We start from the raw sequence: 12,050 nt of genomic DNA, 5'->3' as shown, positions 1-12,050 counted from the left end.
CTTCTTCTTTTTTTGTCCCCATTTGGAGATTAATAACTTTCAGGCAACATAGACTACTTTAAAAAAGTCAAATTTCTCTTGAGCTGTCATTTACAGTTGATTGTAGTAGAGAATTCTCTTCTTTAGGTTTTCGTCTTGTTAACACAAAGTGCATGGTGTTGGTTGATATGTGGAAAAAAATTCAGCACTCAAATATTGTAACTCTGCGTGAAGTGTTTACCACTAAAGCATTTTCCGAGCCTTGTAAGTAACCAGTCCTGTGGGTTCTACTCATGGGCTTCATTGTCTGGGTCGGGCTTCTGTAATGTGTGTTTCTGTTCCCTTGTAAGCTCTTGTGTTCGCGTATGATTTCCATGCTGGAGGAGAAACTATGATGAGCAGACACTTTAATGACCCAAATTCTGACGCTTACTTCACAAAGAGAAAGTGGGGTAAGAAAGAGATGCACGCAAACTGATTTAATGCACACTTTGACCCGTGGGGTAGGTTCTTACTGGAGCGCACACTCAAACTGATTTAATGCATGCTTTGACCCGTGGGGTAGGCTCTTACTAAAGCACACACAAACTTTCCTTACCAGTTTAAGGTCCTTACTGAACTTTATAAAGTATCTCAAAGAATTGAGTTGGTTTGCAGCACATTAGGAAAAATGTGCGTATTGACTCAGATTTCATACCAGTATTTTTGGTTTATTTTGGATATGTCCCACAGGATATAAAAATTTTGGATCTATCCCATAAGACAGAAAACCTCCTGTGAGCATAATGTGAAGACTTAACTTACCATCCAGTGTGATCACCTCTGAAATCACTTCCCTAAGTAATGCTGCTGTTTGTTAAATGTCAGTCAGTTCTTTAAAATGCAACTTTACTTTAAAATGGAATGTAAGGGTTTTTTTCCTTTTCTAATATTTGCTTAATTAGTCATTTTATAATTCATATATTTCAAGGAACCTAAAAATTTATAATTGCAGTCTAAAACATGCTCATTTAGACGGACAGTGACACCACAGAAAACGTAAATCCATTTTGAGATGTCAAAATTTTTATTTTTGTGGACAGTCTGGTTTTGTTGTGGAACCAAACTGAAGCATTGCGTTGTTTGCTGTAGTTTTAATCTTCAGCCTCTGTTGAACTTGGGTTTGCTCATAGCCTTGCTTCTGCATTCCGACAGTTGAAAGCAGTTGTGGTTACCACATAGTGTGTTGGGTTGACATTGAAAACCTGTCAGGCAGTGTGGTCATTTCTCCTTTTGTCGTGTCATCTGGAGACACGGCACAGTTTCTTGGAGGATGTGGTGCAGCTTTTCCCTAAAGCCGTGTGGTTGTGGCTCATGTTTATTTTAGTAACAGCACCTGTGAGGTGGCTGTTGGCTTTGATTTATAGCTGTCTTAGCCTCTGCTCTGTTGACGTGTGGGCTGCATCATTTGTTCTAGCTCAGCCCTGATGCCAGAAATACCTGCATGCGCTGCCAGTGTTCGCCGTGAGAACCACTCAGAGCATGTTACCCGTTCTAAAGACCCGTGTTTGCATTTTCTCAGAGTCCGTCCTTCCCTGCTCTACACTCTGCTAACCTCCCAGCATGCACCACACACATGAATGGCTACAGTTTCTCTTACTCAGTGATTGTTGTGTTAGCAACAATGTCTTTAAAAGGCACATTTGTCATAAGTGCATCATGTAGAAGATGGGGATGATGTGAGGTATAGACAATGTATTTATATAGAAATCATAAGAGATTAAATGAAGGGACGTGAATAGCACAGAGTCGAACCTTATGGAAAGTAAAACCTATGTGTTTGCTCTAAGTAGACACTGTCAGTCCTAGTATCTAGGAGGCTAAGATCTTACAGAGTAAGATTCTAGTCTCAGAAAACCAAAAAGAATAGCTAGGTGTAATGTCACATGCCTTTAACCTCAGCATCTGGAAGGCAGATTCAGATGGATAATCTGAGTTCAAGGCCAGCCCAACCTACATAGGCAACCTACATAGCGAGTAGTTCCAGGACAACCAGGGCAACGCAGTGAGATCCTTTTCAACAAAGCCGAATAACCAGAACTCCCTTTTCCTTATGATCATATCTATCTCGTGGTTTTATTTGAATGTCTTTCCTTTGGCTGTGGTGCTGTGAGCTGACCTCCATGCATGCTGAGCAGTGTCTACTCCTCAGGTCAGTTTCAGGGCTCTCTTGGCTCCTCCTCTCTGGCATCGCCTTAGCTGCTCCTGCAAAGCTGTTTGGAGATGGCTCAGACATTCCTTACAGAATGTGATGTCTTTGTTCTGTCCAAATGGAGAGGAAATGGTCCTTGTGTTGGCACTTGTTAAAAATGTTGTCCCGAGCCATAGTTGCATAATCACTGTTTTGTTTTGTTTTTTTAATTCATGATATTTTTAAAATAAGGTTGTGTTTTATAGCCCTGACTAGTCCTGAGCCTGAAGTCTTCTGTAGAGCAGCCTGGCCTCAGTCTTGCAGCAGTGCTCCTGATCTGATCCTGAGTGCCAGAATTATAGGCAGGGCCACAGCCCCTGACTAAGTTTTTATGTCTCTGTTATTTAGTTAAATATTGACATTGACCCGCAAGGTATGATGAAAAAGCAGTTTAAAAGCTGGGCATGGAACTCAGTGGCAGAGCAGTTTGTCTAGAATGTGCGAGTACCTGGGTTAAATTCCCAGTGCCACAAAATAGACAAACAGAAACACTTATAAAAGTTGTTCAGGTACCAACAGCTACGTTGATAGTAGCTTGTTTGTTTCATCATTGGTGAGGGTACTGCTTTTTAAGTCATTTGTTCTTGTTCAGCATTTATTTGGTCAAAAGAAAAGAGTCCTTTAGTGAGATCTCCACTACCCTAGCAGTATAAGACCTATAATCTCAATTCTAGAGGCACCTGGACTTGCTCGTTAGGCCCTTACTGTTCTTAATGGATTCTCATTTGCCTTCTAGGCCAGCATGATGGACCGCTGCCCAGGCAGCATGCTGGGTTGTTGCCAGAGTCTCTCATTTGGGCATATATTGTCCAGCTGAGTTCTGCTCTGCGTACCATTCATACAGCAGGGTTGGCATGTAGAGTAATGGACCCAACGAAGATTCTGATAACCAGCAAAACAAGGTACTAGCATTTTCAATGTTTTGAATCTAGGTTAACAGTCTCTTTATTGTGTGTGTTAAGTCTTCTGCCAGCATATGTATATGTACACCATATGTGCTTGGTGCCTGTGGAAACCAGAAGAAGTTATTGGGTTCCCTGGAGTTAACAGATGGTTGTGAACCATCCTTAGAAAGTTTGACAAGGGTCACAAAGATATTTGGGAATAAAGACAAAAGTAACGATGCCACTTTTTCATATAGAACCATCATTCTTCAATTGCACCATAAGTTAGAATCTCAGACTGGGGGTCTCTACCTGCACAGCTGTTTGTAGGAAGTCTGCAGAGTTTGCATTGTTAACAAGTTATTGGATGATTGTTGACTAGGTTCTAAGTGTTCAGGATAATAGAGTGAGGTGACAGACACCCTAATGTCAGCTAACTTTTTAGTTGCTGTAATATTCTGCGAGTTGTTTTGGGCAGTATAGCATCTGGGAGTGAAGGTAGTGGCTGGACCCAGAGTTAATACCGATAGTCTCCTTCCTTGGGAGGCTAGCAGCTGGGGCTGCAGCATAGAAAGAAACCCTATGCGCATACACCCAGTAAAACCAAACCAAGAAAGCCCAAAAGTGCCCTGGTCCATTTTCTTGCTGTTACTTGCCTGGTGATACTTGAGGGAGGTTTGGCTTTTCTGAGCTTCAGCGGTGCTGCTAGATGGGGCTGTGACTGGACTAACTTCGCTGAGAGCTTTGAGGCAATGCAAGGAAGACACTAGGAGCAGTGCCAGCTGCATTCATTTAGCAAGGTTGGAAGTAAGTAGTTTCCTTTCACAAGTCCAGCAGCTTGTATGTTACACATCATCACCTCCACTCTCATCACACCATTTAATGTCTCTCAGCCTGAGTCTCGTGATCTCTGAAATGGTTGGTTTTGTGGGTGGGGAGGATGGAGATAGAAGTCAGTCATTAACATTTTAGGTCCTGTCGTAATATCAGGAGATGTTAAATATTCCTTAATACATACTAAGAAAAGTATAATTATTTTCTTTAAATTTTTTGATCCCTACAGGTTACGAGTAAATTGTGTAGGAGTTTTTGATGTTTTAACATTTGATAACAGTCAAAATAATAATCCTTTGGCGTTAATGGCTCAATACCAGGTGAGTAAGAATTAGTATGGGTGCTTATTTTGGTTGTGTATTTTTTTTCCTCTTAGGCTAAGCTTCGTTTTAAAGTGTTTGGGGTTTTAAGTCTTCCCCCACTCACTGTTTCAGGCCTATTAGTTTACTCGTAGGATGCTTGTCCTTCTAAGTATTTTCCAAGGATTGACGTTAGAGCTCCCTGTTCTGTGTTTTTCCTTTGTTGTGTAAAGCCTGTCATTTCTTGTATATTACCAGAATTTTATTATTCTCTAAATTCACTCTATTATTTCTTTTTTTTTTTTTTAAAGATTTATTTATTATATGTAAGTACACTGTAGCTGTCTTCAGACACACCAGAAGAGGGCATCAGATCTCATTATGGATGGTTGTGAGCCACCATGTGGTTGCTGGGATTTGAACTCAGGACCTCCGGAAGAGCAGTCGGTGCTCTTAACCACTGAGTCACCTCTCCAGCCCTCACTCTATTATTTCTTATTCAGGCTCTATAGTGTTCTTAGCTATTTTGTTAACTATTTCCGTACTAATATGCTACTGGATAGAATTTCAGGAAGCCATCCTTGGGTATGTAGTCCAGTGGTAGAGCAGTTCTTAGCGGATTCCAGGCTCTGCATTGCCTGCCCTGCTCCAGTACTGCAAAAAACAACGAAGAGACTGTCCCCATGGGGAAGGAGTAGGAGTAGGTGCTTCCATTTTGATTGCCGTGTGTCAGGAAGCTGGGGTAGCCGGTGTGTCTTGCAGTGCTTCACGTTGGGACATGCAGCTGTGGAAGAAGTCATGGGAGATTTGTTCATTTGTGTTTAGCTGCATGTTAACCTGAGGTTTGAGCCAAGGCAGAGTGGTTTCATCACATGAACAGATGTTCTGTTGCCCTCCACTGTTGAACTTTGGTTTGTTTCAAAAGAAGTTTTAGTTTACATTAGAGTAAGGCAAGAACAAAAGGCAAGGAAGTGATGGGGTGAGGACTAAGAACCCTAGGCAGTGTTTTTGGCTTCATGCAACAGTCTGTGGCTATTGAACCACAAGCCAGGCTATTTGGGATTTAGAAGTACTCGGGCACACATTTGTATGCATGCCTTTCCTGTCTTAACTCCGCTTGGCTCTGCCTACCTTAGCAGTCTGCCTTGGTTTACACTGGTATGGTATCTAGTAGGCGCTGTGGGAAAGAGTCCGGATGGGAGCTCAGCACTCACCCCCGGCAGCAGCTTTCTTCCATCTAAATGTGGTTCATTCCTTCTCTTTTCTTGGAAGATTATTTATTAGGGTCTGCTGCTGCTGCTGCTGCTTTATATGTAGTAACTAATTGGCCTCATTTTTATCTCCATCCAAAAGTGAGCAGTGAGCTACGCGTGCACTAGGGAGGAGGCTGGAGGCAAGACAGTGAGCTTGAAGTTAGAATAAACTGGCTACTTTGTAAGGCAGCCAGAATGTGACTGAAAATTACTAACTACTAGTGAGCTGAATCTGTCTTAAGAAAGTTATACTACATTTTTGGATAATATTTAAAGTCAGTACTACCAGGAATCTAGAACCTTCTTGTCCCACTTGAAAAATGAAACTCACGTCTTAAAATTATCAGTGTTCTATTTTAGATAGAACTGTCTTTTGAGGGGCTGGGGATTTAGCTCACTGGTAGAGCGCTTACCTAGGAAGCGCAAGGCCCTGGGTTCGGTCCCCAGCTCCGAAAAAAAGAACCAAAAAAAAAAAAAAAAGAACTGTCTTTTGAAAGTTAGTATCTGACTAAGGAGCTATGCACAAAACCTTGGATTCAACCTCCAGCACTAAAAATATCTCTGATTAATATAAAATAAGACTAGTTTGAATGTTCTGAGTCACTTTTTTGTTTTTTTGCAAATGGGTACTATTTTACTTTATTGTATAATACCTTGTAAAATGAGGCTCTTTTAAAACGGAGAGATTACCTTGAATTACAACCAACCAGCCTTTTTTTTACAAGCCTGGGCAACCATTTTGTAAGTCAGAAAGTGCCTTTATTTATAAACTGTCAGCTTTCAAACAAGTGTCACTTTCTTTAGTTTTCAGTAAAATGAATATGTCAGGTTTCTTTTCTCTTTTTGTTGTATGTATGTAGAAGATTTTTATATAGACTATTATAGCAAGGCCTAGGAGGGATTTATAGACAAGCCCAAAGGGGAGGTTTAGTTTTTGTTTTGTTTTGGTTTTTTAACAGAAAAGAGAGCTCAGGAGAGAGGCATGCATTGTGTCTTGTAGTCTTATTTCTCATAGTCTGTTTCATACTCGTGACTAGAGACTTGACTTTCAGTAAAGTGGATGTAAGCAGAGCCATAGATAGACTCAGAAAGAAACAAGAGAGACCGAGAATCAGGAAGACACTGAAAGTGAGTTGGGGGAAACCTCCTGAACTCGGCAGTGGGGGGAGAAGCAGGCGGAGGTCAGAAGCAAAATAAGTGGAAAATTATGTAGCTGGAAAATAAGGGGGGAAAATAGAGTTCCTAGAGTTTTTAATGCTAAAATTTCTTAACTAATGAAGACTGTTAATCTTTTATTAAAAAGACAGTTGTAATGTAAACTGGTGTGTGTGTCTGTATCTTATTTCTGCAAGTGGATGTTTGCATCCTGAGTCAGCTCTAGAGAGGCGGAGCACTGTTTCTTTAAACCCACATAAATCACTCTCCTGTGTACCTTTGTTTTCACATAGGAAATGAAATATTCTAGGAGGAAGGCATCAAGCCAGGATGAAGCCAGACTGAGACTTGTTCCGTTATAAAGATTGGGAGGCTGTCTGTTGGTGCAAGCTGTTCACACACTTAATAGATAACCGCCTATAGGCTACTTTGCTGACCATGTTGTATTGAAACCGTGTAGAAATGCAAAATACTCTGTATTTCTCAAAGCCAAAGGTTTTATAATCTCATCAGCATAACTTGGGAGATTTCATTTGCTCTTAAGTTGACTGAAGGACTCCTGACATTCAGTAGTGCCCTTGCCAGACAGGGATGACAGTAACACTGTCCCCACAACTCCCACCCTCCCCACCATACTCCTGTCAGGGCTCCTAAATCTCTTCTGAATCCTTGGCTTCTTCCAATAAATTCAACATATTTTGTAAGTTTACTCAGTTTTTCTCCTGACCATAGAAACTCATGTGTAAAGTGTCAGGCCCACACTAGTAGTTTTGAATCAGATGTTGAGTTCGAACAGTTAAATGTTGTCTTAAGCTCTATTTAGGTAAGATGGTGGGGATAGCCATTCGTTGCTGCAGTTCACTGGTGATTGCCTCAGAATCCCTGGCTCCCTACACGCCCACTTCATACCCTTTCACGGCCTAGTGCTTCTCAGCCACTAGGAATGTCGTCAGTAGGGACTTTGAGACACCAACCCCTAGACTTTACCGCTAGTGGGTAACACCAAAACTCAGGAGAGCAGGAGGCTGCTTACGCACCATTTCTGTTTGGTTTGTGTTTGAGCTCTTTGGAAATTCCTGTAAGAAACAAAAATGGCTCAGTAGATGACCCGCATGCAGTCACCAACTCCAGACCCCAGACCCCAGACCCCAAGCATTTATAGAAATCCTCAATAACAACTACTTGAATGTATATTGAGCATAAAGCAACTGCGTTCCTTTAGGCATGTGATGGTTGTCTTTGCAGAGGACTATTCCTGGGGGCCATTTTGTCTACTAGAGTTGTAATTAGTGCTCAGAAGAATAGTGGTCCTCAGTCTGCGGGTTGTGATCCCTTTAAAGGTCAAATGACCCTTTCCCAGGGGTCACTCAGATTCTTAGAATTCATAACAATAGTGAAATCAGTCATGAAAGGAAACAGCAATGAGAACAATGTTATGGTTAGGTGTCACCATATGAGGAGTCATATTAAAGGCTCACAGCATTAGAAAGGTTTTGAACACTGCTTGAGAAGGAAAGCCTCATGGTAATGAATTGTTTTTAAGACAAATGGGGGAAGGGGATAAAGAATTCAAAGACCTTTACCATCAGTAAGCGAAAATAGCTCTTTGTTGGAAAACAAAGACACGGGTGTCAGTGATGTGTGCCATTTTGATGTTCTATAATTGTGTTCTGAATGCTTGCTTGTAGTGGGCTGTCTTGTCACCTTCACATGGCTATCTTGAACTCATGAAATGTGTTTGGTCACAGTCATCTTAGCAAAGCAAGCATGTGGTGACCCTCAGTTCTGTGAAACAGGGAAGAGTATCATTTGTATTTAAAATTTTAGAATAAAAATACAAACTTTGGGGCTCAGCACATAAGGACATTTATCATGTTAGCCTGGAGACCTCTTGAGGTGGATCTCTGTAGCCACGTGTAAGGTGGGAGGAGGAAGCTGACTTCAGAGCTGTCTTGGTGCCGGCCTCAATCTCCGCCCACCCTGCCAGCCCCAGTGATAACATGAAAGCTTTTGGAAGTAGCAGTTCCATAATTGGAGTGTGAGTTGTTTACAGTGATGTTTCCTAAAAGTGTGGTCCTAGAAATGCATTCATTAGGATGCCTTGGATGCCTTAAAATTTTTGGACCTATTCATCAAATGAGACAGTGAAAGAGAGGCCCAGAAATCCTTTTCAGCAAAGTCCCAGGGATCCCGTCCAGTAGCCACACACTCCCCCCTCTCTGTTACAGTGTGCTATTCCTGTTAGGTGATGTGTTCAGTGTGCTTGAAAGTATTCCTGTAAAGTAGAAATTAAACGGTATGTTTATTCTCTCATGTCAGCAAGCAGATCTGATATCATTAGGAAAAGTTGTGTTGGCTTTGGCTTGCAACTCTTTGGCAGGAATTCAACGAGAAAATTTACAGAAAGCCATGGAATTGGTGACAATCAACTACTCCTCTGACCTGAAGAACCTCATCTTGTAAGTTTTAATAATTCATGAAGCAGAGTGGTCCTCTGTGGTTAAGTTAGAAATTTCCTCAGGAGCCGCCCACTGTGTAAAGTCAGCAGACATGAACAGCTGCTGACCTGCGGTCTGTGGCTACGAATGTGTTTCTTACGGTGCGTCTCTGAGCCAGTCTGTTAGTCGCTGGCTCAGGTGCCCTCTCGCGTTGTGCTGGTGCCCACTGGCTGCCAGCTCCTGGCTTGTACTGTCCTTCTGGAGAGCGCTACAGCTAAGGCGTGCACCACACAGCAGGACCTTGCTGTCCTCTTTCCACGTCCCCGGCCAGTGTTGCTCTACACCATGGGAGATGCTGTCAGGCGCCTCCTTCAAAGTCCACTTATGTACATGAACCTCTGCTCCCGGGGTGCGGCTCAACTGAATCAGACTCCCGGCGAGTCTTTGAGTATACGTTTGGGATAAATTTGACTTTCACAGTAGACTACCATTGCCACTGAAGGATTCCTTACTGTCTCTGACAGAAGCGGGAGGGCACACAACTTTTAATACAGCTGTGAGTTTAATCTAGGGGGAAAAATGCCAAGAAAACTCTTCCAATTTTCCCTATTATGTTCTAGAATCCATTAGAATTTATTGATCCTAATCAATAGTCTCTTTTAGCTTCCAGTGATCCTTTCTGCTCTTTCTGGGTAGCCCTGGATGATCCAGTTTCTTTTTGGACCAGCCCTGGGGTATGGAACTGGGGGATGGAGGATGGGGCTGCCCACCTGTTCTTTGTTACATTGGCCTCACTGTCTGGCTTGTGAGACACTGGAAGCCAGTGCTTGCCTGGGACCTAGACATAATCAGTTAAGATGATAAAGGTATGTGTGTGGCTCTAGCCCGAGTGTGCACCGTCCAGGTTACTCTAGACAACTGCAGACTGTATAATCTCTTAGATACTTCTTTTTTAAAAAGTACAAGTTGAGGATATTTCTAAATTTTCCCTCTAATTAGTACCTATTGAAAGTGGATAAAAATACGTCAGGCTTCATATATTATTCTTTTTAAATACTTGAAAGTTTCCTTAGATAAAAGTAAATAAGTAAAAAATTTACTTCGTTAGTGACAATAAAAAAGTAAATAAGTAAAAAGTCCTGTTTTATTAATTACATAAACATCACTAGACCTACTCTTTGACACGAATTGTACTTAGTTCTCAAATATATCTGCAAACAGGGTGTCGTGATTAGCCCCATTTTAGATGCAGCACGCTGAGGCTCAATATAGCAGAGAGCTTGTCAAGGTGGCCACAGCTGGTCATAGCTTTTAGTCTGATTAGGTGAATGTTGTCAATGTTAGTGCTTACAGTGGATAACGAAGATAATTTGTGCAGTTCTAATCATTTACTCATCGAAGGGAAGCTTACATGGAGGTTGGAGAGATGGCTCAGCAGTTAAGAGCACTGACTGCTCTTCTAGAGGACCCAAGTTAGTCCAATTCGCAGCACCCACACGATAGTTCACAATGGTCTGCAACTGCAGCTCTAGCAGACATGCACACAGAACACCAATGCACATAAAAGTAGACAAATCTTAAGGGATAAAAAGAATAAAGAATGCTTACTATATGCCAAAATCTGAGAAGACTTTAATAAGAAATTAGCAAAATTTTCATCCATCTTTTAGATGCTTACAAAAGACATCTAACCGTTGGCTGGAGAGAGGGCTCAGCAGTCAGGAGAGTATTGCCCCTGCACAGCACTTCAGCTCCCAGCACCCATATCCAGCAGCTCAGAACTGCCTGTAACTACATCTCCAGGGCATCAGCTCCTCTTGGGCCTCCATGTGCACCTGTTCTTGTCATACCTTACCTACACACACACACACACACACACACACACACACGCACGCACACACACACACACACACACACACACACACACACACACCCACCCACCCCCGTAAGTTAAAAAAGACATAAAAGCAACTAAGTTGTCTGCCTCAGTGAAAAAGAGGTGAACTGGTCCCTTGTAAGCTCTTAGTCTGTAGAGATTTCCCAGAAATAACAGGTAATAGACACACGAAATCATGGAGCAGAAGACAGTTCTTTTGGGCTAATTCAGTTTTGCACAATTTAAGATTCGTTTTTAGACTGAAAAATTATTTTGGGTTAGGTATGGTGGCATCTGCCTGTAGAACCCAGGGGTTTAAAGCCAGCTTGGGCAGCCACTGCCTTGAAAGCAGCAGGCAGTTTACCTTTGAAGAACAGGAGGGAAAACTCCCCATCCCTCAGCCTTCCAGTGTTTTAACCCTCAGAATTCTTCACAGTCATTCGGTGTAGCACTGTTAACACAAAGGGCTCGAGGGTGGAAATGGTGGAGTGTGGCCTTCTTCTGCTCTCCTTTCCACATCTGTAGGTGTGAGCACAGAGATGTTGGACCATTAAAAATGTTCAGGGGGGGTTGGGGATTTAGCTCAGTGGTAGAGCGCTTGCCTAGCAAGCACAAGGCCCTGGGTTCGGTCCCCAGCTCTGAAAAAAAGAAAAGAAAAAAAAAACAAAAACAAAAAAATGTTCAGGGAAGGGAAGGAGTTACTCAAATTTCAGAACGGAATTAATTTGCATGAAAAGTACGTTTTCAAATTGTGAGCGCCAGATTGTAGTGACAGCAGCATCTGTGTGCTTGTGGCTGTGTTGTTATTAACCCATGCTCACCATTCATGGGATTCTTGTCTGTCTTGGTATAGGTACTTGTTGACTGACCAAAACAGGATGCGGAGTGTGAATGACATCATGCCCATGATTGGTGCTCGGTTTTACACTCAACTGGATGCTGCTCAAATGAGAAATGATGTTATCGAGGAAGACCTTGCTAAGGTAGAGTCTAGTTACTGTGTGGATGGCGTAAAGTGCAGTGTTCACTGAGCCGACTGCCTGGGATCCCACTGTGACGCTCTTGTTCACACGAGGCTTGATTTTACTCTCTAGTGTCCTAT

At 42.3% G+C, this 12,050-nt stretch overlaps 1 protein-coding gene across 13 annotated transcripts in view; it reads left to right on the top strand.

Annotated features, from left to right (window-relative positions):
- Pan3 (poly(A) specific ribonuclease subunit PAN3) overlaps positions 1–12,050 on the top strand; it is a 124,232-nt gene that overhangs the window by 104,549 nt on the left and 7,633 nt on the right. For 12 of the 13 annotated variants that reach the window (XM_063271439.1, XM_346914.10, XM_039089924.2 and 9 more), the window contains 6 exons: positions 127–243; positions 330–431; positions 2,946–3,111; positions 4,157–4,247; positions 8,954–9,093; positions 11,802–11,931. In XM_063271439.1, the coding sequence (XP_063127509.1) occupies positions 127–243; positions 330–431; positions 2,946–3,111; positions 4,157–4,247; positions 8,954–9,093; positions 11,802–11,931 (746 nt within the window). Of the gene's footprint in view, positions 1–126; positions 244–329; positions 432–2,945; positions 3,112–4,156; positions 4,248–8,953; positions 9,094–9,735; positions 9,807–11,801; positions 11,933–12,050 lie in introns of those variants that run through there. The other variant, XR_010056399.1, reaches the window with a different exon arrangement.

Source organism: Rattus norvegicus, chromosome 12 (assembly GCF_036323735.1).
Source record: "Rattus norvegicus strain BN/NHsdMcwi chromosome 12, GRCr8, whole genome shotgun sequence".
In the NCBI taxonomy this organism is placed as follows: Eukaryota; Metazoa; Chordata; class Mammalia; order Rodentia; family Muridae; genus Rattus; species Rattus norvegicus.
The sequence above is the reverse complement of the archived record's forward strand: the minus strand, read 5'-3'. Positions and strand labels throughout refer to the sequence as shown.